At 39.9% G+C, this 26095-nt stretch overlaps 1 protein-coding gene across 3 annotated transcripts in view; it reads left to right on the forward strand.

Annotated features, from left to right (window-relative positions):
- Nucleotides 1-26095, forward strand: part of Wnk3 (WNK lysine deficient protein kinase 3) — a 133604-nt gene that overhangs the window by 41497 nt on the left and 66012 nt on the right. For all 3 annotated transcript variants that reach the window (XM_090326868.1, XM_090326870.1, XM_090326869.1), the window contains exons 3-8: nt 8332-8504; nt 11956-12176; nt 12975-13132; nt 16572-16660; nt 20046-20265; nt 25351-25645. In XM_090326868.1, coding sequence (XP_090182994.1) covers nt 8332-8504; nt 11956-12176; nt 12975-13132; nt 16572-16660; nt 20046-20265; nt 25351-25645 — 1156 coding nt within the window. The remainder of the gene's footprint in view (nt 1-8331; nt 8505-11955; nt 12177-12974; nt 13133-16571; nt 16661-20045; nt 20266-25350; nt 25646-26095) is intronic.

Genomic DNA, 26095 nt, shown 5'->3' on the forward strand with positions numbered 1-26095 from the left:
TTGTTTTTTTCATTAAAAAAATTTGTCAGACATGGGTCTTGAACTATGGGCCTGGGCATTGTCCCTGAGCTCTTCAGCTCAAGGCTCACATCTGTAATCCTAGCTACTCTGGAGGCTGCGATATGAGGATCTGAGGATCACCTTCAAAGCCAGCCCAGCACTAAACACCAAGAGACTCTTCTTTCCAATTAATCTCCAATTAACCCACTAGAAAACTGGAAGTGTTGCAGTGGCTTCAGTGGTAGGACAGTAGCCTTGAGCTAAAGAGCTCAGGGACTGGGCCCAGGCCCAGACTACAAGCCCCATGACCCACAAAAAAAAATAATGAGGCATGGAGATAATGCATCTTAAGCACATAACATGATTGAGTATTCAACAAATGGAAATGATAAAATAGTGAGCAACCTTATAGTCAAGAATATTTTTTAGGGGCCAGGAGTTTGGCCTAGTGGTAGAGTGCTTATCTAGCATGCACAAAGACCTGGCTTCAATTCCTCAGTACCACATATATAGAAAACGCCCGAAGTGCTGCTGAGGCTCAAGTGGTAGAGTTCTAGCCTTGAGAAAGTCCAAGGCCAGTGTTCAGGCCTTGAGTTTAAGCCCCAGGACTCGCAAAAACAAGAAAAGAATATTTTTTAATAGTCTGGCATCAGTGACTCTGAGGATCATGGTTTAAAGCCAGCCCGGATAGGAAAGTCTGTAAAACGATTATCTCCAATTACTTCTGGAAGTGGAGCTGTGGCTCAAGTGGTAGAGCATTAACCCTCAGCAAAACAACTCAGGGACAGCTTCAAGACCCTGAGTTGAAGCCCAGCACACATACCCACACACAGAGAATATTTATTAATAGAGTGCGTTGTAATTTTTTAAGCATCAAAGCTTTCATATTTTTATTTATCCTTGCATGAACAAGTTATTTTATAATACAGTTTTTTTTCCTCTCATAATAGTACCAGGGCTTGAACTCAGAACCATTTGTTCTCACTTGGCTTTCTTGCTTACAGTTGGTGCTCTACCACTTGATTTACATCTCTTCTCTTCTCTGGCATTCATCTGGTTAGTTGGAGATGTCTTATAAATATGAACCTCTACTTAGCCTCTTGAGTATCTAGGATTACAGGTGTGAGGCACTGGTGCCTGGCATTATATAATGTAGCGTCTGTAGCATTATTTCATCTTTCACATTTGTGGAAACAAGTTCATCCAGCCTATGACCTAGTTCATTGTTGGTGTTTGCATTAACAGACATTGCTGATAAAGCCATAGTTTACCTTTTAGACATGAAATGTTTCTTATCTTGAACAAATACATATGCCTGAACAAATACATATAGTCATGTTGGTATTATGTCATGTCTCAGGAAAGGTTTTGTGTACACATTTACTATTCCACATATTAAAATAGATTAAATGTTTAGCTAGCGTATATAAATGGACATTATTTCTTTTTAAAGAAGCACTGAGGAACAGAAATCTATTTGGTATATTGTATTTAATATCTATCAGAAAAAAAATTAATGTTTATGACACTGAGCTTCTGTTTCATGCTTTTTTGGTGATATTACCTTGAGAAAAAATGATGTAGGGATCATCACTTTTCATAGTCTAGAAATTTTATGGTTTCTGACTATGTCAACTCCATTAGCTCTCGCTGCTCTTTAGTTTGCTTTGTGTGGCTTATCTTTCCTTTCTTGCGTAAGAACTCTCATGGGTGATATATGAGAGTTATTTTGTCAAAGTAGTTATCATTGCTATAATATTGTGTATGTGTCTCTGTGTGTGTGATTAAATGAGGATTGCAATTTTAGCTGAAAGCTCTACTCTTAAGTACTCCCTCTGGATTTTCATGCTAGTTTAACAGGCTTACTTTCCACTCCTTGAATTAGAAGTAGAGTCTTAATGGTGTTGGCTCTACCTTTTTAGTGGACTTTACCTCCAGCAATATGTCTAGGGAAGCAGTTGTAATTTTGTAAAGTTGTTTACTCCTAATACTGACTACTTTTGATCTATAGGATCAAAGGATGAAGTAGGGTAGTTTGATACATAAAAACCTTGTGTTCTCTTAATTTAATCAGGAGGCTCAAAAATTTATTTGTTCTTTAGAGTAGATCTGCTGATCTATCAGATGTGGATGACATCTACATAATTATAGGGGCATTTAGGATTTATTAGTCATCTTAGGTAAGGCAGAAAAGCATAAACATTTTACTTGTTTGTAGATTCCTTTTAAGGTTGCTTGTTTTTTTCCTTTGAATCTCTTGACTGTTCTTTTTTCCCAGTCATAGGGCTTGAACTTAGGTCCTGGCCATTGTTCTTGGGCTTTCTCAAGGCTAGCACTCTACCCATTCAGCCAAAGCACCACCTACAGCTTTTTTTTCTGTGTATATGGTACTGAGGAATCGAACCCAGGGCTTTGTACATGCTTGGCAAGCACTCTACCACTAGGCCAAACTCCCCGGCCCCTGTTGTTTTGTTTTGTTTTTGGTCATGGAGTTTTGAACTCAGGGCCTGGGCCCTAGCCCTGAGTTCCTTTGCTCAAGATTAGTTAGTGCTCTACCACTTGGAACCACAGCGACACTTTATTGACCTTAGCTTTAAAATAACTTTTTGTTAAAAAATGTACATTTTTAACTATACTTTTATAATAACAATAAGAAAAAAAGTACATTTCCAAAACAGCCTCTATTATTGTCATGGATACTAGGAGAAAGTGAAAGAGAATATGATTGAAATGGTTTACTTGCAAATATGAAAAGAGAATAATGAAAGCTGTTGAATTTATTCTAAAGTGGAGAGAGTGATGTTTATACCAGCACTCTTCACAATATCCAAATGTGGAATTAGCTGAAGTACCTGATAACCAGTGAATAAAGAAGACATGATACATATATACCATGGCATATTTTATATCCATAGAGAAAAATGAATTTATATCATTTTCAGGAAAATGGACAGAAAGTTGAGATAAAGCAATCTCAAAATGACCAATGTCTCATATTTTTGCTCATTTGTGGAAGCTTGATAAAAAAGACATACATAATTTTAGATGTGTACATGGGTATATACATATGTGTCCACATATACATATACATGCATACACAACATGATTTTAACTATGGGTCTGTTTGGTGGATGAGGAAGCCAGGTGTAGGAAAGAGAATGATGGAAGGTGAATAGTACTAAATTACATTATGTTTATATGTGAAAATGGCTTTGAAAGCTGTTGGACATTAATTGGATGGAGGGGATGGGGAAAGAGTTTATTCTTTCTTTCTTTCTTTCCTTTTTTTGTGAATCCTAGGGCTTAAACTCTGGCTGGGCACTGTCCTTGAGTTTTCTTAAGGCTAGCACTCTACCACTTGATCCAGAGTACCACTTCCTAGAAGAGGTTATTCTAATAAGAACATGATATATGCATGTGTGAAACACCATGGTGGAACCATTAGTTACAATTCTATTTTCTTGTCAGGCATGGAGCTTGAACTCTGGGCCTGGGCATTGTCCCTGATCTCTTCAGCTCAAGGCTAACACCCTACCCCTTGAGCCATATCACCACTTCCTGTTTTCTAGAGGTTAATTGGAGATAAGACTCTCACGGACATTAGTGCCCGGGTTGGCTTTGAACCATGATTTCAGATCTCAGTCTCCTGAGTATCTAGGGTTACAGGCATGAGCCACCGTGCCTGGCTCTATTTTTAAAATTAGACTAGAGCTTGAATTCAGGGCCTTGCATTATTGCTTAGTATTTTGCTCAAGGCTGGTGTTGTACTACTTGAGTCATACTTCCACTTCTGGCTTTTTTTGTCAGTCCTGGGGCTTGCACTCAGGGTTTGGGCACTGTTTCTGAGCTTTTCTGGTCAAGAATAATTCGCTACCACTTTAAGCCTTGGCTGGCTTTGAACTATCATCCCTAGATTTTAGCTCCCTGAGTACCTAACATTACAGGAATGAACCACCAGCACCTGGCTGGTTTTTCCCTGCCTAATTGTTGGTAAAAATCATGGGCTTTTCTGTTCCAACTAGTTCTGAACCTTGGTCCTCAGATTTCAGCTTCTTCAGCAGCTAAGATCATAGCCACTGGTGCCCAGTTGTATAATCCAAATTGTTGTATAGCTATCACACTATCTCTAGCTATCACACTATCTCTTTAGCTTTTTTTTAAAAAAATTATACCAAAGAGAAATTCTGTGCCTGTTGAATTAACTCCCCATTCCACAACTCTCCCTAGATCCTAGAACCTTCTATTGTTCTGTTTTTGAATTTGTCCCTTCTGGGTATTTTTGTGAAGTGGAACAATGGATTTTTGTTTGTTTGTTTGTTTGCAAGTCATGGGACTTGAACTCAGTGCCTGGGCAGTCTCTGAGCTTCTTTTGCTCAAGGTTAGCACTCTACCACTTCAGCCATAGAGCCACTTCCAGATTTTTCTGGTTATGTGGTAGTTAGGAATGAAACCCAGGGCTTCATGCATGCTAGGCAAGTTACCACATTCCCAGACCAAGGAACAATGTTTCCCCCCCCCAATAATTTTTTTTTGCCAATCCTGGGCTTAAGTTCAGGGCCTGAGCCCTATCCTTGGATTTTTTTCAAGGCTAGAGCTCTACCACTTGAGCTTCAGCACCATTTCTGGATTTTTTCTATGTATGTGGTACTGAGGAATTGAACCCAGGTCTTTGTGCATGCTAGGGAAGCACTCTACCACTAGGCCATACTCCCAGCCCAATATTTTTTTTAACTTTACTTTTATTGTCTCGGTGATGTACAGGAAGGTTATACTTACATACATAAGGTAATGTACATGCCTTCTCCAACGTTGTTACCCCTTCCCACATTTTTCTCCTCCTTTCTCTCCCCCAGAACAATGTTCTTTTATGTCTTTTTTTTCACTTAGCCTAATATTTTCAAGATTAATCAGTATCATAGCGCATGTCAAAAATATTCTTGTTTTTTTGTCCTGAGGCTTGAATTCAAGTCCTGCATCCTGTCCCTGAGCTTTTTGTTGCTCAAGGCTAGTGCTCTACCATTTGAACCATAGTTCCACTTTGGATTTTTTGGATGTTCGCTGGAGATGAGAATCATATGGACTTTCCTTCCTGGGCTGGCTTTGAACTGTGTGAGCCACCCGTGCCTAGCTACATGTCAGAATTCTATTTCATTGAACACTTAATACTTTTCTATTGTATGTATTTATTATTTTATCAATTTATTTTTGATGGTTATTTGGGTTATTTATACTTTTTGGGTCTTGTGAATAGCTCTATTATGAACATGGTGTAAAAAATTCTATTTGACTTTATACATTCAGTGCTTTTGTCTACATACTTAGAAATAGGAATGTAGGAGCCTATAGTAATTCTGTGTTAATATTTTGAATAACTGGTATACTTCTTTCCATAGTAATTGTACCATTTTATATTTCTGCCAGCAGTGTACAGTTTTTCCTTCAGCTTTCCCTCACCATTGCCAGCTATTTATTTATTAATTTGCCATCATAATGAATGTACCATGGTGTCTCATTCTTATTTTGATTTGTCATATCCCTAATGACTAGTAATGTTGAACATTTTTTCTGGAAGCTCCAAATCTCACTTCGGGGTTTGCCATGGTTACTTCCTGGCTTGCTGATGTGGAGATATTTTCTCTTATAAGGTTACTAAATCATAATTAGGGCCCCACTTATATAATGTTATTTAACTTTAATTACCACCATAAAGGCTCTATGTCCAAATTCAGTTAGATTAGGAATTGAGGTTTCACCATGTAAATGTTAGGGCCTGGAAAGAGGCACAAACTTTCAATACACAACATAGGAAGTCCTGTTGACTTTTAATTTTTACCAGTCCTGGGGCTTGAACTCAGGGGCTAGGCACTGTCCCTGAGTGTCTTTTGCTCAAGGCTGTTGCTGTAGTATTTGAGCCACAGCGCCACTTTCGGCTTTTTCTGTGTATGTGGTACCAAGGAATTGATTCTAGGACTTTGTGTATGCTAGGCAAGGCCACATTCCTGGACCCTGCTGACTTTCTTGCCTACTACTACTTCCTCAAATATGTGAGTGGTCCTGGAAGCCTGGTAGACCGATTCATTTTTACTCTAGAAAGCCGGAAAGGAGAGAAAGAAGAGAGAGATTTTACGGTACTGGATATGGAGCAAAGAATCTTCCTTGATGTCTATTAACATGTTAGCACAGAGTTTACTATATTGGGAGGGAGTCTATTCCTTGATCATTTATAATATTGTCATCACATAAGGCAATCTTTTGCCCATCTTAGTAAATCGAAGGGACTCACAAAAGGGCAATTCACATGAGGAAGGAATATCACTTTTAAGATTGTAGTTATTAATCTGAGTAATCAAGTAGAAAGAGCATCTAAAGTAGCTATTTAAAGAAAAGCCAATAAATAACTAGAGACTAAAGCAAAGGAATTGTATTTGTATATGATTTCTTATTTTCAGTGCTAGATACTAAAAGATGGTAGAATATAGATCAGTAAAAGAGAATAGATTTTACCACCCCAAAATCTCCAGCCATACAAAATATCTTTCATCTACAAAGGATGAAGCATATACATCTAGAGACCACAGTGCAGAGAAAAATATGTAATAGTTGCAAAGAAAGAGAGAAATGTGTGAAATCTCTGTAACTAACACGAAGACATTTAATGAATGGAGTGGTGATAAAAGTGCTAAAAGGACTGGGTAGCTCATGCCTGAAATCCTAAATACTCTGAAGTCTGAGATCTGAGGATCACAGTTTGAAGGTACCTCTGACACCAAAGTCTATGAGACTCTTATCTCCAATTAATCACCAAAAATCCAGAAGTGGAACTGTGAGCTAAGTGATAAAGCACTATCCTTGAGCACAAAAGCTCAAGCTCCAAGACTGGCACAAAAAGAAGTGCTAAAAGGACCATGGATGTAGTTTAGTGGAAGAACACTTGAACACTTGCTTAGTGTGTGAACAGCCCTGGTTTACATCGCCATCACCACACACACATTTAAAAAAAAACTGAGTAAAGACTGCAGTTAAAGCGGATTTAATGCAGGGAAAAATATAATGGTGATATATTATTTAGCAAAACTTGAGGGAGTAGCAGTTGTACAGTGTGGGTTTGATTAAATCTACATGGCTCATTAATATTTTAAATTATGTATTTTCAATCAGTGGGGGCTACTCTCTAGGGAGAAAAAATGATTTGCTTATTTATGAGAAATATGTTTTTGCTTTTGAGTATCAGTAGAAGGAGATAAACCACTAGTCAGAAGGGAAATGATGACCAGTTGTGATGACTCAGGCCTATAGTCTTAGTTTGTGGGATGTAGTGAATAGGAGGATCTGATTTTGAGGTAGTCTATGCAAAAAGCAAAACTCCCATCTCAACTTATTTTTTTTCTAACTTATTATTTTTTTTGGCACTGGGGAATGGAACCCAGGTCTTTGTGCATGCTAGGCAAGCACTCTACCACTAGGCCAAACTCCCGGCCCCTCAACTTATTTTTTTGCCAGTCCTGGGGTTTGAACTCAGGGCCTGAGCACTGTCCTTGGGCTTTCTCAAGGCTAGAGCTCTACCACTTGACCCACAACAACACTTCTTGCTTTTTCTGTGTACACAGTACTGGGGAATCAAACCCGGGTCTTTGTGCATACTAGGCAAGCACTCTACCACTAGGCCGTTCTGCCCCCCATTTCAACTTATGACCCAAGTGCCACTCCAGGCCTAAGGGAAGCTTAAATAGGATTGCCATCTTGGCTGGCCTGGGGAAGGAAAAAAAACCCAGGAGATTTCATTTGAAAACCTAACTAATGGTTGGGGACAAGATGCTTTTCCACCTATACCTCATATCCAAAAGAGGCTATTGATTTATGTAGGTGACTTTATAACATAGTTATAAAATATAATGAGTATTGCTTTGCCTTATTGGGTGACTTAAAGGTTATCAATGATTATATAGATTTTAAGAAAAGAAGTGAAAATTAGAAATGCATATATATGTAGAATGAAACATGCTAAAGCTGCTAGACATGTGCATGGAAATATATATATATATATATATTTTTTTTTTTTTGTCAGACATGGGACTTGAACTCTGCACCTGGGCATTGTTACTGAGCTCTTCAGCTCTTCAGTGGCCCTTTGAGCCACAGGGCCACTTCTGATTTTGTGGTGATTAATTGGAGATAAGATTCTCATGGACATTTTAGTGCCTGGGCTGGCTTTCAACTGTGATTCTTAGATCTCAGCCTCTTAAGTAGCTAGGATTATAGGCATGAGCCACTGCACCCTGCATGCATGAAAATTTTTATGGCTTTAAATTGGAGCTTGTTCTTATATTTCAGGACCGGAAATTAACCAAAGCTGAACAACAAAGGTTCAAGGAAGAAGCAGAGATGTTGAAAGGTCTACAACATCCAAATATAGTTCGATTTTATGATTCCTGGGAGTCAATATTGAAAGGAAAGAAATGCATCGTATTAGTGACGGAACTAATGACATCAGGAACCTTAAAAACGTAAGTTGACTCTGGTAGTGCCAACCAAGCTTCATTTGAAATAATCTTCAGGAGTAATAAAAGTGGTTTATAAATGAAGTAACTTTTTGAGATAGATGCGATTGGTGTACACTTGTAATCCTTGCTACTCAGGAGTCTGAGCTCTGAAGATCCTGATTCAAAGCCAGCCTGTGCAGGAAAGTTCATGAGACTCGTTATGTCCAATTAAGCACCAAATTAAGCTCAAATTAAGCACCAATTAAGCTCAAACTGGAGCTGTGGTTGAAGTGGTGGAGCCCTACCCTTGAGCAAAAGAGCTCAGGGACATCTTCCAGGCTCCAGGAAAAAGGGTACAAAAAGCATAACAAAGCAGAGCAGAGCAAAGCCAAGCAATGCTGAGCAAAAACACAATGTAAATTTTTGTTTTTGGTTTGGGTGGTAGTGGGGCTTGGACTCTGGGCCTGGGCACTGTCCCTGAGTGTTTCACCTCAAAGCTACGACCCTACCCCTGACCCCTGCGCCTGGGGCCTTGTCCCTAAGCTCTTCAGTTCAAGGCTACCACCCTACCCCTAACCCCTGGACCTGGGGCCTTGTCCCTAAGTTCTTCAGTTCAAGGCTACCACCCTATGCCTTGAGCCACAGCACCACTTCTGGTTTTCTAGTGGTTAATTGGAGATAAGAGTCTCATGTTCTTTACTGCCTGGGCTGTCTTTGAACAACAATCCTCAGATCTCAGCCTCCTGAGTAGCTAGGATTATAGGCATGAGCCACTGCGCCTGGCTACAGTGGTAGTAACTTTTTGTAGTAGTAATGAAATTTAAACTCAGAGCCTTGTGTTCCATACTCCAAAGCTCTACCTCTTGGAGTCACATACCCCTAGCCCTATAAAATATTACCTGGTTAAAAATTGTGAGTTGGGGCCAGGAGTTTGATCTAGTGGTAGAGTGCTTGCCAAGCATGCACAGAGTTCTGGATTCAATTCCTTGGTATCACATACAAAGAAAAAGCTGGAAGTGGTGCTGTCACTCAAGTAGTAGAGCTCTAGCCTCAAGAAAGCCCCAGAATAGTGCCCAGGCCCTGAATTCAAGCCATAGGACTGGCAAAAATAATTGTGTTTGTTTCAGAGAAGATTAAAAGTAGGATGTTAATGACATTTGTTACAAAGCACAGTGATGAAGAATTAATTATATTTTGGCAGTCATAGGGAATGAACTCTGGGCCTAGGCGCTGCCCATGAGCTCTTCAGCTAAGGTTAGTGCTCTACCACTTGAGCCACAGTGCCACTTGCAGTTTTCTGGTGCTTAATTGGAGATAAGAATTTCAGTCTCGGGCCGGGAGTTTGGCCTAGTGGTTAAAGTGCTTGCCTAGCATGCACGAAGACCCGGGTTCGATTCCTTGGTACCACATACATAGAAAAAAGCCGGAAGTGGTGCTGAGGCTCAAGTGGTAGAGCTCTAGCCTTGAGAAAGTCCAAGGACAGTGCTCAAGCCCAGGACTGGCAAAAAAATAAAAAATAAATAAATAAAAGAATTTCAGTCTCGTTAAATGAAAGAACCTCCAGGATATAGAAACAAATGCCATATAATAAGTGATTGTTGTCCTCAATGTACTGTTATTTATCATCTCTTTTGCTGTCCCTTGGTTATCTCATATGGTTACAGTATTTTACCTTGTCATCTGATATACTGTATATATGTTTATTTGGGTATATGAAATAGGATAGGGAAGGGGGGAAACAAGATGAGGGATGGGGGTGGGGGAAGGGAAATGGGGACCAAGACATGAGAAAGGGTATCAATGTTTGTGAAATAATGAACCTTCTATCTGGTGAATATAATGTAACCCTTCTATTAATTACAATCAAAATATATGAAAAAAAAGAATCTCAATCTTAGCAGGTGCGGTGGCTCAAGCCTATAACCCTAGCAACTCAGGCAGCAGAGATCTGAGGATCAAGGTTCAAAGCCAGCCCGAGTACTAAAGACCAGAAGACTTTTTTTTTCTTTTTTGCCAGTTCTGGGCCTTGAGCTCAGGGCCTGAGCACTGTCCTTGGATTTTCTCAAAGCTAGAGCTCTACCACTTGAGCCACAGCACCACTTCTGGCTTTTTTTCTATATATATAGTACCAAGGAATCAAACCCAGGTGTTCGTGCATGCTGGGCAAACACTCTACCACAAGGCCAAACTCCCAGCCCCAAAGACTAGAAGACTTATCTCCAAGTAACCACTGGAAAACCGGAAGTGGCACTGTGGCTTAAGGGGTGGGCTGTAGCCTTGAGCTGAAGTGGTGCTGTCAGGGGCAGTACTCAGGCCCAGTGTTCAAGCCCAAGGACTGACCAAAAAAAAAAAGGAACACAGGGCTGGAAGTTTGGCCTAGTGATAGAGTGCTTGCCTAGCATATATGAAAACCCACGTTCAGCCTCGGTACCACATACATAGGTAAAAGCCCGAAATGGTGCTGTGGCTCAAGTGGTAGAGCTCTAGCCTTGAGAAAGTCCAAGGACAATGCTCAGGCCCTGAGCTCAAGGCCAGGACTGGCAAAAAGGAAAAAAGAATCCTGCCCAGGATGTTTTGAACAGTGATTAGGGAATTAATATTTTGGAAAGTATCTTGGAATTTTGCATTTAAATCATTATACAGAAAACATGTCACATTGTAAAATAAAATGATTGGGAATTTGGCCGAGTTTATAGTTCTAGCCAGCAATAAATACTAACTATAGAGCCAGATGCTTGTGTATGTGGTACCGAGGAATTGAGTCCAGGGCTCCGTGCATGCTAGGCATGCCCTCTACCACTAGGCCAAACTCCCGGCTCTTTAGTTATTTTTTTTCAGGTAGGTTTTGGTTTTTCCTAGACTACCATTGGATTATGATCTTCCACCTATACCTCCCACCTAGCTGGGATTTCACTACTCATGGCTTGATTTTTTTTTAATATTTTGGTAAACTTACTGTTTTTTTAAATTGTATTTTATTGTCGGGGTAATGTGTAGAGGGGTTACAGTTACATTCGTTACATAATGGGTACATTACTGCTCAAACCTTGATACCCCTTCTCATGTTTTGTCCCCTTTCCCTCCCTACATCCCCTCCCAATCATCTTGTTTGTCCCCTTCCCCTCCCTATTTCAAATAAAGAAATAAATGTATGTACAATACACCAGGTTAAAAAGTCAGATATAGTCACCACATTAACAATAAGGGCAAAAAAAAAGAGAAAAGAAATAATCAGTTTCTTTATTGATGGACCGGGGGATAAATTTAGAGGAGTTGAGCTTTAGTTATTGAAAATTTGGAAATCTCATCTAAGGACGTTGTCTGATTTAAATTGTGTTTTTTTTTTTTTACCATGGCAGACAATAGAAAGCAACCCATGGATAATGATCATAGTGCATAAATGTTAAGCGCTTACGTGTTCATCTAGTAAGCTGGATGTATTTGTTCACGCCTAGTCTTTTATCTTTTTGTATAGGTACTTAAAGCGATTTAAAGTCATGAAACCAAAGGTCTTAAGGAGCTGGTGCAGACAAATTTTAAAGGGGTTGCAGTTCTTACACACAAGGACTCCTCCTATTATCCATCGAGATCTGAAGTGTGACAACATCTTCATCACTGGACCCACCGGATCTGTGAAGATTGGTGATCTAGGACTGGCTACCCTAATGCGTACATCATTTGCTAAAAGTGTCATTGGTGATTAATATTTTACATTTTACTGGTTGGGTATTTGAGAAATTTCTCAATTATATATGTTTAGAACAGAGGTGTGTCACCTCCGGCTCATGGGCCCAATTTAGTCTACTGCTTACTTTTATGAATCAAGTTTTATTGGAACACAGCTACGTCCATTCATTTACAAGTTGTCTGTAGCTGTTGATCCACTGTAGAAGTAAATATTTGCATAGTCCATATGCATTGCAAAGTTGAAAATATCTGGATCTTCATAGAAAAATTTACTTCACCAGTCACTGATCTTGATTGTAAATTTGTTTTGAAATAGTTATTATATGGTCATTTACTTCACAGGAATCTACTATATTTCTTTTGTAGGCTATGTGTCTGGATTATGGAAAGATTCTGAGGATTTAAGGAAGTTAACTAAGTTGAGAAAAAACTGAAACAAGGATAGGAATAAAATCGAGTTTGAAAACTCAAACCTGAGTTTTGAGTATTAGAAAATTATATATTTTATTTTTTATTGTCGTGGTAATGTATAGAGGGGTTATAGTTGCATTTGTCAGGTAGTAGGTGCATTACTTCTCACACACTGATAACCCCTTCTCATGTTTTTGTCCCCATTTTCCACTCCTTGGAAAATTATATTTTATCCATGTGGAAAAGCAAGGAGATTCTTCAAGTGTTTAATATAGATAATACAAGTTTTATAGTTAGGCATGTGCCTTGGGTAGCACACATTGGCATAATTTTTATAGGGAAAGAAAATTTGGATGATATGTTTATTATTAAAAATGTGTTTGTGGCATATTGTAGGAACTCCAGAGTTTATGGCTCCAGAGATGTATGAAGAACACTATGACGAATCCGTAGATGTCTATGCTTTTGGCATGTGCATGCTAGAAATGGCTACTTCAGAATACCCTTACTCTGAGTGTCAGAATGCAGCTCAAATATACCGTAAAGTAACCAGTGTAAGTATAACTTCATTCTTTTACTTCACAAATTGCTACGTTTTAGGTTGAAGTTGGTAAATCTGATTTCCTCTAATATAATTGAGGGCTAGGGCTGTGGCCCAGTGATAGAATGTTTGTCTAATATGTTTAAAGCTTATATTTGAAATTACATAATTTCTTTATGCTTTTATCTATTGGTGGATACTTAAGTGGCTATCTTGACAATTGTGGATAATGCTGCAGCAAACATCATAAGAAAACATATACCTTGAGCATATTTTTAGCTTTGTTGAAGAGTCTCCATGGATTTCTCTCTTCCCTCCCTCCTTCCTTCCTTCCCTCCCTCCTTCCTTCCTTCCTTCCCTCCCTCCCTCCCTCCCTCCCTCCCTCCCTCCCTCCCTCTCTCTCTCTCTCTCTCTCTCTCTCTCTCTCTCTCTCTCTCTCTCTTTCTTTCTTTCTTTCTTTCTTTCTTTCTTTCTTGTCATGGGGCTTGAACTCAGGGCATGGATACTATGCCTGAGCTTCTTTTGCTCAGAGCTAGCACTTTACCACTTGAGCCTCTGGCATTTTCTGTTTATGTGGTACTGAGGAATCAAACCTAGGGCTTCATATATGGTAGGCAAGCACTCTACCAGTAAGCCACATTCCCAGCCCTCGATAAATTATTCCACCATTCCAGTGGTCCAGCCTCTAGACAAGTGTTTGATTGCAGAGCTTGAACTCAAGGACTGGGTGCTCACCCTGAGCTCCTTTTGCTCAAGGTCGGCACTCTTCCACTTGAGCCACAGGGCCACTTATGGCTTTATCTGTGATTAATTGGAATTTCACAGACTTTCCTGCCCAGGCTAGCTTCAAACCACTATCCATAGATCTCAGCCTCCTGAGATGCTTGGATTACAGGCGTGAACTACCAGCATCCAGCCTAAGGTGCTCTTTTCTACACATCATTGCTAGCACTTACCTTTCATCTTTTTGACAATAGGCATCATCAAAGGTGTATTTTTAAATGTATGCTGTGCTCTGCACGGTTTAATCTTTGTATTCATATGAAAGTAGGTGTAATCTTCAGTTTTTATTTTTATTTTTTTGTCAGTTGTGGGGCTTTGAAGTCAGCCCCTGGGCACTGGGGGCCTGGGGGATTTTGCTCAGCTAGCACTCTACCACTTCAGTCACAGCTCTACTTCAGTTTTTGAGTAGTTAATTGTAGATAGATTCTCATGGAGACTTTTCTGCCTGGGTTGTCTTTGAACTATGATCCTTAGATCTTAGCTTCCTGAGATTATAGGCTAGGATTACAGACATGAGCTACAGATGCCCGGCAATTTTCAGTTTTTAGATGATGAAATTAAAATTCAGATGTTATGACTTGTCTACCTTCCCACAGCTATTGATACTTACAGGTTTTGACCCCATGTCTCTATGACTCTAGAGGTTTGTAAAGGTAGACAAAAAGATAATAAGACAATACGATAATAGACCTAAGACCAGAATCTAGGCCATTGTAGAGGACAAATGGCATAGTTTTTCCAGCAAATTAATTTCATAATAATAGGAAAAGAAGCTTTTGTTGAATATAAGAGACTTTAGTAAATGTTTAACACCAGATTCTCTTGTGGAAAAGAAAACACTAATTTCTAGTATTTGCTAGTGATAGAATGCCTGAAAGTTTATGCATCAGATATTTAATGCATTCTATCACTTGCCCACTCTACCAGTCCCCTTTTGCTTTATGCTCATTTCAAGCCAGGACTGTGATCCTTGTACTTGTGTTTCTCTTTGTCACTGGAATGACAGGTGCACAGTGTTATATGTAGCCATTCATTATGATAGAATCTTTTGAGCTATGTTCAGGCTGACTTTAAACCACAATTTTCTGAGTCCAACTCCCAAATAGTTTACAGGTTTGAGCCACTGTGTCAGACTTAATAATATGAATTCTTTAAAAAAGGAAAGAACGAAAGAAAAGGTCCTAGCTTGGGTGCCAGTGGCTCAAAATAATAATCCTAGCTATCAGGAGGGTGAGATATTGGGATTATGGTTCAAAGCCAGTTTGTCTAGGAAAATTTCCAACTAACCAGCCAAGTCCAGAAGTAGAGGTGTGGCTTAAGTGGTAGAATACCGCCTTGAGTGAAAAAGCTAAGGGACAACATCCAGTCCATGAGTTAAAGGCATACAAACAAAAAAGGTCCTTATATGATGCTTATATATACTTCAAAATATTATAGTATGTGAACAATGTGGGAGTAGATAACTGAAATGAGGTTCACAATGGTGATTGCTATGGAAGGTGGTCATGGTTATATGAGATTTATTAAACTATTCTAATTTTAATATGTTTCAAAGTGTCTTTAAAAGGTAAAAAATGCTAGAAAGTAATTTTAGCTTGTATTTTTAATATGGAGAGTCATAAGTAGAAGTGTTTTGCACTTTATTATTGTTAATATTTTTTGTTGGTCCTGGGGCTTGAACTCAGGGGCTGGGTTCTGTCCCTGATCCTCTCTGTGAGCAAGGCTAGTGCGCTACCACTTGAGCCACAGAGCCACTTCCAGCTTTTTCTGTTTCTGTGGTACTGATGACTGGAACACAGGGCTTCATACATGGTAGGCAAGCACTCTACCACTAATTCACATTCCCAGCTCCTTGTACTTTATTTGTAATTTACAGTACACCAACTTTTTTCATTTAGGAGGCAAGAAAGACAGTCATTTACTCAAGGCTGGAACATAGTTAAGTGGTTAGTGGAAAGGGTAGAGGGTATAGTGTTGTGTACCTGTATACTCTTAGTTATTTAGGTTTCTGGTGGAAGGATTCTGAGCTTGAAATTAGCCCACGCACCCTGTCACTAAGCAAACAAGCCATTTTTCGCTAATTCAACACCTAATTGTTATACTGCTGCATATTTCAGGATTCTACATTTTTTCCTTGTTTATATTATAGTATCAGCATTAACTATATCATTGGGATTATTTTTAGTCCCTGTATATGCTCACATAAATACATATAATGTATGACTTTGTCTTTGATTGACAAATAGCAATATCTTTTTTGAGGAAGTTAGATATATGTATGTATTATGTCATTTAATACTTGAATGTGGTTTTGTGATAAAAATAATATTTAGGGGCCTTTAGTTTGGCCTAGTGGTAGAGTGCTTGCCTAGCATGCATGAAGACCCGATTTGATTCCTCTACTACATACACAGAAAAAAGCAGGCAGTGGTGCTGTGATTCAAGTGGTAGAGGGCTTGCCTTGAAAAAGCCCAAGTGCTTAGGCCCAGGGTTCAAGCCCCAGGACTGACAAAAAAAATACTTAGCTACAAGTGTGGGTCAGCAGTAGAATGCCTAGCAAGTACAAATCTCTGAGTTTAAACTCCAGTGCCACCGTGCCAAAAATGTTTGTTATGCTGATTTGGGCTTTCAAAGGCTTTATTAATGATAAATCATTTTTCCTCTCCTAGGGTATAAAACCAGCCAGCTTCAATAAAGTCACTGATCCTGAAGTGAAAGAAATCATTGAAGGATGTATTCGTCAAAACAAATCTGAAAGGTGGGTGTAGTGTAGGTAAATAAATGATGTAACATGATGGTTGCATTTTTCTCTCATTTTATACTGAGTCATTTTTTTGACCTCAGGCTTTTTATTGGTAATGAGTTTGACCTTTGAGTGGGAGCTAAACTGTGTAGAGTGCAGTGAATCAGTGCATGTTGTTTGCTGGTTTAGAAATGTTGCTGTATTTTTTTTCCCCGGTACTAGGGATTGAATCCAGGGCTTCTTACATGTTAAGCAAATGTTCTACAGTTTGAACAATGCCCACAGCCATGTTTGCCATTTTTAGACTTCTGAATTCTTTTTTTTTGCCAGTCTTGGAGCTTGAACTCAGGTCCTGAACACTATCCTTTGGCTTTCTCAAGGCTAGAGCTCTACCACTTGAGCCACAGCATCACTTCTGGCTTTTTCTGTGTATATGGTACTGAGGAATGAAACCCAGGTGTTCATGTATACTAGGCAAGCACTCTACCACTGGGCCAAACTCCAGTCCCTGAATTATTCTTGAAATGACTTTGTGTTATCTTTCTACATGTGTGTTATTTTTCAGTTGGCCCTCACAAGTTAGCAGATAATTGAGATTATATCTATATGTTTATTTGATCATATATCCTATGTCAACAATGGGAAGCTAAGATGGACACATTTGTTCAAAAAGTATTATTGTAGATTTATGTCACAATTTGTGTTTTATATAGTTTTTAGTGTTAATGTTGACTTCCCTTTAAATTGAACCTTGGACAATTACTGACAAGCTTGGTAGGTTCATCTTTTTTTTTTTGCCTTTTACCTCTATATTAATGATGATTATAGGCTTTCTATAGAATTTCATGGACCTCTCTCTCTTTTTTTATTTGCACTGTCGCTGAACTTCCTTTTTTGTTTGTTTGTTTGTTTTTTGTCTGTTGTGAGGCTTGAACTCTGGATCTGGGCGCTGTCCCTGAGCTCTTTAGCTCAAAGCTAGGGCTCTACTACTTGAGTCACAGTGCCACTTCTGGTTTTCTGGTGGTTAATTGGAGATAAGTGTCTTACAGCCTTGCCCACCTGGGTTGGCTTTTTTTTGTGAGTCGTGGGACTTGAACTCAGCCTGGGAATTGTCCCTGACCTCTTCAGCTCAAGGCTACCACCCTACCCTTGAGCCAAGCCCCACTTCCCGTTTTCTAGAGGTTAATTGGAGATAACAGTTTCAGGTCCTTTTTTGCCCAGGCTGGTTTAAATCTTGATCGTAAGATCTCAGCCTCCTGAGTAGCTATGATTACAGGCATGAGCTACAGCACCTGGCCTGGCTTGGCTTTGAACTGTGATCCACAGATCTCAGCCTCCTGAGTAGCTAGGATTACAGGTGTGAGCCACTGGTGCCAGGCTAGTCCTTGAGCTTCTTTTACTCAAAGCTAGCACTCTACCACTTGAGCACAGCACCACTTCCAGCCTTTTTTATTTATATGATACTGAGAAACTGAATCCAGGGCTGCATGCATGCTAGGCAAGCACTGTACCATAAGCCACATTCCCAGGCCCTTGTTTTTTGTTTTTTTTTGCCAGTCCTAGGGCTTGAACTCTGTACCTGGGCCCTGTCCCTGGGCTGCTTTTGCTCAAGACTAACACTCTACCACTTGAGCCACAGCACCACTTCTAGCTTTTTTTGTGATCAATTGGAGATATGAGGCTCAAGAACAATCCTGCTCTGGCTAGCTTCCAACCACAGTCCTCTGATTTCAGCCTCCTGAGAATCTAGGATTACAGACATGAGTCACCAATGCCCTGCTGTTTGGTTTCTGTGTGTGTGTGTGTGTGTGTGTGTGTGTGTACGTACACACGTGCACATTCATGAACTTAGTCCTAGGTGATGTACCTAAGATTTTGAGCCACATCTGAACTTCTGGCTTTCTGGTGGCTAATTGGAGATAATAGTTTCACAGACTTTACTTGGCAGACTACCTTAGAACCTCAATCCTCAGATTTCAGCCTCTTTATTAGCTAGGATTATTGGCGTGATCCACTGGCACCCAGCTTTCCCCTGTTTTTTAATAATGTCTACTCAATTTCAGGGTTGCATATCTCAGGTTGTATAAAGCCACCTGTTTAATAATGGCTTTATTCTAAAGCATTTTTAGTGTTTGTACAGACTGTGGAATTACTAATTGTAGTGAAAATATATAACTGAAGTTAAACCATTTTCAACATTTGAAGTACATATTTCAGTGGCATTAAGTACATCTACTCTACATACAACCATTATTACTATCCAGCTGGAGAATTTTTTCATCATCCCAAAGTAAAACATTGTATGCACTAAACCTTAACTTCCCATTTCTTCTCTGTTCTACCTTCTGACTCTGTGAGTGTGCCCGTTTTAGGTTGCTCATGTAAGTAGAATCAAGCAGGGTTTGTTCCTTTGTGTTTACTTTATAGCATGAACTCAGCTTCTGTACTTTTTTCTTAAAGGTTGATTCCCATTATAGCAGGTATTAGAATTTTCCTCCTTTATTTTGTGCCAGTATTGTGCCTTGAATTTAGAGCCTGGATACTCTCCATTTTTGCTAAAGGTTGGTTCTCTACAACTTGAACTACAACTCCACTTCCAACTCTTTTTTTGCCAGTCCTGGGAGCTTGAGCTAAGGGCCTGGGTATTGTCCCTGAGCTTCTTTTGCTTAAGGCTAGCACTCTACCACTTGAACTACAGTGTCATTTGTGTTTTTTTCTGTTTATGTGGTACTGAGGAATTGAACCCAGGGCTTCATGCATGCTAGGCAAGTACTCTACCACTAAGCCACATTCCCAGCATACTTCCAACTTTTTTTGTAATTTGACATAAGAGTCTCATGGACTCTCCTGCATAGACTGCTTCATACTGTAATCCTTAGGTCTCAGCCTCTAGCCATTAGCATCCAACTTTTTTTTTAATAAGACTGAATTTATCTGATTATATGAATATGCTACATTTTGTTTATAAATTTATTTGTTGATAGACATTTAGGTTATTTTTACCTTGTGGTTACGGTGTGTAATGCTCTATAAATGTTAGTATGTGGTTATGTTCCTGCTGTCCTATCTTTTGAATGTATATGACAATTCTGTTTTACTCTTTGAAGAACCACTCAACTTTTTTCACTGCAGCTACAACATTTTATATATCAAATCTTTATTTTTTTCCTCTTTTTTTCCTGTTGGTACTCGGGTTTGAACTCAGGTCTTCATGCTTATTAGGCAGGCACTATATCTTAGCCCATCTTGTCTCAATTATTTATAAGGTAAGGTTTTACTTTTTGCCTGGGCTGGTCCCAAAAACATGATCTTCCTGAGTTGCTAGAATTTCATGTTTCTTAAATGATTTTCATCTTGTGATTGGAAGAACTGGTAACAAGATGTATGCTTTGTTTATTAGGTTGTCCATCAGAGATCTTTTAAACCACGCATTTTTTGCTGAAGACACAGGACTGAGGGTGGAGTTAGCAGAGGAAGACGATTGTTCAAATTCATCCCTGGCTCTAAGACTATGGGTTGAAGACCCTAAGAAATTGAAAGGAAAACACAAAGATAATGAAGCTATTGAATTCAGCTTCAATTTGGAAACAGATACACCTGAGGAAGTAGCGTATGAAATGGTAAGTAAATCTTACTGCTGTTGGCCACATTTCTTGTAGTATCACAGGTGATTCCTTTCTCCTTTTCTCCTTTTTTTTCCCCTGCCAGGCCTGGGGCTTCAACTCAGCGCACTGTCCTTGGACTTTCTCAAGGCTAGAGCTCTACCACTTGAGCTTCAGCACCACTTCTTTTTTTCTATGTATGTGGTACCAAGGAATCCAACCCTGGCCTTTGTGCATGCTAGGCAAGCACTCTACAACGAGGCCAAACTCCTGGCCTTTTTTTTCTGTTTATTTTTGTGCCAGTCTTGGGGCTTGAACTCAAGGCCTGGACAGTGCCCCTAAACTTTTTTGTTCAAGGTTAGTGCTCTACTATTTGATCCACAGCTCCACTTTTGAGTTTTTGGTGCTTAATTGGAGATAGGAGTCTCATGGACTCTCTTGTCCAGGCTGGCTTTGAACCAGTAGCTTCTTGAGTAGATAGAATTACAGGTGAGTAACCAGCAACCAGCTTTTTCTTTTTTTTGTTCTTGTTTTGTACCAGTTCTGGGACTTGAACTCAGGGCCTGGGTGCTATCCCTGAACTTCTTTGTGCTTAGTGCTAGTGCTCTACCACCTGAGCCACAGCTCCACTTCTGGCTTTGTGATACCTACTCATAGATAAGAGTCTCACAGACTTTTCTGCCTGAGCTGGCTTGAGCTGAGATCTTCAGATCCCAGCTTTCTCAGTAGCTACAACTACACTTGTGAGCCACCATCACTGGGCTCCTTTTATCCTGATTTAAATTATTTTGTTATTATGAAGTATAACCTAAAAACAGCAGTGTATTAAATGCATATGTACGATACAAAGGAAAATAAAACACTACGTAGAAAACAGAACATTGGTGCTGAGAGTGTGGCCTAGTGTTAGAGTGCTTGATGTAATATCTCAGTTATTTTGGGGGGCCCGAGCCCCCCAGCAATAGTCACCAACACTCAGTGAACTGAGCTAGGAGTTAGTTTAATAGCAGCACAGTGGCTATGCTCCACCTTTGTGCAGCCCCAACCTTTTATGGGGCTGAGCTTTTAAAGTTAAACATAACATGCAGGTGGTAGTCATGGTATAACATCACCTTACAATGCCCATAGTCAATAACCACAAGGATGAGAACACACGCAGTTGGTCCTAACCACTCATGAGTGGTCGAGCAAAAAACAAAAAACAATTTGGCAGCTAACCAGGTTATTACACTTGACTAGCATGCACAAAGCCCTGGGTTCAATTCCTTGGCACCCCGTGGCTGAAATGGTAGAGTGCTAACCTTGAGAAAGCTCAAGAACAGTGCCCAGACTCTGAGTTCAAGGCTCAGGGCTGGCAAGAAAAAAGAAAATAAAATAGAAAATTATCATTGCTTTTAGTAGCCACTTTGGTGTCCCTCCCAGCTGTATTGCCTCCTCCTTCATTGCATGCAATTGGCAATATTTGCCCCAACTCTTTCCTTTTGTTTTTCCTTATAGTTTACCAAAGTGAAATGCATTGCTTTATTTTGAAAACTTAAATATAAAGCATATATCTGTTGTTTACCCAAGGGGCAATACTGAATGATTAGTTCCAGGGGAGAATAAGCTGCCTAGAGTCTCTGGGTCATTGTCTGGATTCAGCTTCCTTAAGAATGTACAAGAATAGCTTCAGGGGAAATTAAAGCCTAAGATCATGAGCGAGTTTAGGGAAAGAAGCTCATGACCGAGCACCAGCAAGGCTTTTGTATGGACTAAAAAATTAGTAGTCTGATAACCATATGGTTGGATGAGGAACAGTGGGGGAGGGTGATATTCTGATATTTTTGTTTCTACTCTCTCCATACCCAGCACCCACCCTCAGTAGCTGATAGAAGATAAGTACTGTGGGGGGGGGAATGCCTGTCCACACCTGCTCCCTGCAGCTGTACTGCTGGTGGGAGGGGTAGGCTGGAGCTGAAACCAGACCAGCTGGGTCCTGTCTGAGCTGCTTTGCCTCCTCTGAGTTTAAAGACAGGTGGGACTGGGACGATGACAGTTGGATCATGGACAATATAGCCCTTAATATGACTGCCATTTTAGTCACACTATTTTCATCTTATATGTTTGGTGTGGAACTATGATCTGGGCTTTTTTTTCCCAAGTCATGGAGATTTGAACTCAGGGCCTGGGCAGTGTCCTTGGACACTTTTTGCTCTGCCACACGAGCCACAGCACCATTTCCAGCTTTTTCTATGTATGTGGTGCTGAGGAATTGAACCCAGGGCTTTGTGCATGCAAGATAAGCACTCTACCACTAGGTTAGGCTCCCAGTCCTGGGCATTTTATTTAATGTTTTCTTAGACATCTCTTTGCCTCACTCCTATATTGGATTTTATGTTTCCTAAATTATGCCTCTTTTTCTTTCCTAACTTATCCTTTTGTCTTAGTATATACTTTCTTTGTATCTTTTATCTTATTTTTACTTTTGCTGTGTGTGTGTGTATGAGAGAGAGGGAGAGGGAGAGGGAGAGGGAGAGTGTTTACTTACTGGAGTTGAACTCTGGGACTGTATGTTGAGCCGGGAATCTGGCCTAGTGTTAGAGTGCTTGCCGTAGTATGCATGAAGATGGGTTCGATTCCATGGTACCACATACATAGAAAAAGCCAGAAGTGGTGCTGTGACACAAGTGGTAGAGTCCTAGCCTTGAGAAAGCCCAAGGACAGTGCTCAGACCTTGAGTTAAAGCCCCAGGACTGACAAAAAAACTGTATGTTACATACTTTTCTATTATTTTAATTTTTTCGTGAACATAATGTTTCAGAGTGAATAAAAATAAGGTAAAATGGCTTTAATTCAAAATCTATGAAATTTGAAAAAGAAAAAAAATACTTCCTCAATCCTACCAATAAGTGAAGATATAAAAAGCACAGTAAGTACTGTCTGTATTGTTGTATAGTGTTTTCTTCCAGCGTGTTTTTTAAAACAAGGTTCATAAGAGGTTCATTCTTTAAACCTTGCACATATTGGATATGCCTTTTTCTATCTTCATATGTAATTGATCCTTTTGTATATCCAATGTATTTTAGGTTGACTTTTTTTTTCAATTTGGAGTCATTCTTTGCACTTCTATTTCACAAGCTTTCTTCAGGGACCCATTTTTTTCCTCATCTGTAATATCCTAGCTATTTTCTCAGCAGTCTAAACTTTCATAATGCTGTGTCTTGGTTTGATATTTCTTGATTTGTTGTTTCTTTTTTTTTTTGCCAGTCCTGGGCTTGGGCTCAGGGCCTGAGCACTGTCCTTGGATTTTCTCAAGGCTAGAACTCTACCACATGAGCCTCAGCACCACTTCTGGGTTTTTTCTATGTATGTGGTACCATGGAATTGAACCTGGGTATTTGTGCATGCTAGGCAAACACTCTACCACTAGTCCAAACTCCCGGCCCTTTGATTTGTTGTTTCTTGATCTGGACCGTATCAGCTTCAAGTACTTTAGTTTCTATGAAATTTGTTGAAGTAGTTTGCTGATAATTTCTTATTTATCTTCTCTTTCTGAAACTATTGTTAATTTTGATGGTTTAGATTGTTCCTCCAATAGTCATATCTTTTCTATTTTTTTTGTTGGTCTTAGGGCTTGAACTCTGAGCCTGGGTGCTGTCCCTGAGCTCTTCAGCTCAAGGCTACCACCCTATCCATTGAGCCCCAGCGCACCACTTCCAGTTTTCTAGTGTTTAATTACAGATAAGAGTCTCCCGGAATTTAGTGCCTGGATTGGCTTTAAACTGCAATCCTTAGATCCTAGCCTCCTGAGAAGCTAGGATTACAAGTGTGAGCCATCATTCCCTGCATGTCTTCGTTCCTTATAGATATATATATTTGTGGGTCATAGGGCTTGAACTCTGCCTGGGCTCTGTTCCTCCCGAGCTCTTCAGCACAAGGCTACCACCCTACCCTGAGCCAAGCCCCATTTCCCATTTTCTAGGGGATAGTTAGAGATAAGATTCTCAGGTCCTTTTGTGCCCCGCTGGCTTTGATCCTTGATCCTCATATCTCAGCCTCCTGAGTAGCTAGGATTACAGACATGAGCCACCACACCTGGCTACTCTTATAGCTACATTGTTACACTTCTGTCAAGTTAGTGTGTGTGTGTGTGTGTGTGTGTGTGTGTGTGTGTGTGTGTGTGTGTTTTCCGATTTGAGCTCAAGGCTTCACACTGGCTAGGCAGGTAACCACTGTAAATACCATGTGGCTAATGCTTTTTGCTCTAGTTATTTGTTTTTTTTGAGGGGGGGTGTGCATATGCACTCACACGTGCTTTTCCCCAGGCTTAAACTCAGAACCTGTGTGCTCAAGGCTAATGCTCTACTGATTGAATCATAGCTCCACTTGCAGTTATGTATAGTTAATCAGAATTGTCTATGCTGACTTAGAACCAAAATCCTCAATTCTCAGCCTCCTGAGTTGCTAGGATTACAAGAGAGTAATAGCTTTTTCCCTAAGCTGGCCTATACTGCAGTCCTATTTTATGTTTTAGTTATAATGACAGTGCATACCACCACACCCAACTCTTTATTTTAGATGAAATGTGAAAATTTTTTACCTGGGCTCATCTGGAACCACTATCCTCCTTTCCTCTCTCCTTCCCTCCTTTTCTCTTTCCCTCTTCATTTTTTTTTCAAGAATCACTATATACTTCAGATTGCTTTGTATATTCACTTCTAACTTGTGATCCTCCTCCCATGTATTGGGATTAGTGACCTGTCATCATATTCTGCCTAAGCCTGAAGTATTTCCATAATACATGGTAATACTATTAGGTTGGGTTTGTTTGTTTGTTTGAGACAGCCTTTTACTATGAGCTCAGGCTGGCTTGTAATTCTCAATCCTTGTGCCTCACCTTCCCAAGTGCTGGGATTATAGGTGTGAACCACCATGCCCAGTTTAATACTCTTGCTTTACTTCTATCCTCATTACAAGCTTATATCTTTAATAAAGATTGTAGAAACAAATTAGCTATTATTTAATAGCTTTGGGTTTTGTGATATAAAGTAATGATGGGCATTAAAAGAATGGTCTAGTGTTTAGTATTAAGAAAATAGTTTATTTATTGTGTTTTGTTTGTAGGTCAAGTCTGGATTCTTCCATGAGAGTGATTCCAAAGCTGTTGCTAAATCTATTAGAGACCGGGTGACCCTGATTAAAAAGACAAGGGACAAGAAGCCTGCTGGCTGTTCAGATGAACGCCGGGATTCCCAGTGTAAGTCAACAGGAAATGTATTTCCTCAACACCAGACTGCAACTCTGTCCCCTGCTCCTGTTCAGCACACTGGGGCTGAAAGTGAAGAAACAGAAGTTGATCAACATGTTCGACAGCAACTTCTGCAGAGAAATCCACAGCACCCCTGCTTCTCTACTAGAGGTAAACAAACAAACAAACACAAGCAAATGGCCAGTTATATTTCCTAATTTTTAAATGACATGTTTGTGCTTTCCAATGCCTTCTATTATCAATTATTTTATATAGACTTTTGCAAAGCCCCTGAAGTAGACCAGGGAGTTTGTTCTCTCTGTCTCCCTCTCATTTCCCTTCCTTCCTACCCCCATCCTTTTCCTTCCCCCTCCTTTCCTCTCCCCTCCCCTCCCCTCCCCTCCCTCCCCTTTCCTCTTCTCTTTCTATTTCCACTTTACCATTTCCCCTCTCCTCTTCCTTGTGTTCATTTGTTTTAAGACATAAACTCAAGGCCTGGGTACTGTCCCTGAGCCTTTTTGTTCAAAGCTAGAAATCTACTACTAGCCACAACTTCACTACAGCTTTTTTGGTGGTTGGTTGAAGATTACCTCATAGACTTTCTTGGCCCAGGCTGACTTT

Source organism: Megascapheus bottae, chromosome X, assembly GCF_031878675.1.
Source record: "Megascapheus bottae isolate mThoBot1 chromosome X, mThoBot2.hap1, whole genome shotgun sequence".
In the NCBI taxonomy this organism is placed as follows: Eukaryota; Metazoa; Chordata; class Mammalia; order Rodentia; family Geomyidae; genus Megascapheus; species Megascapheus bottae.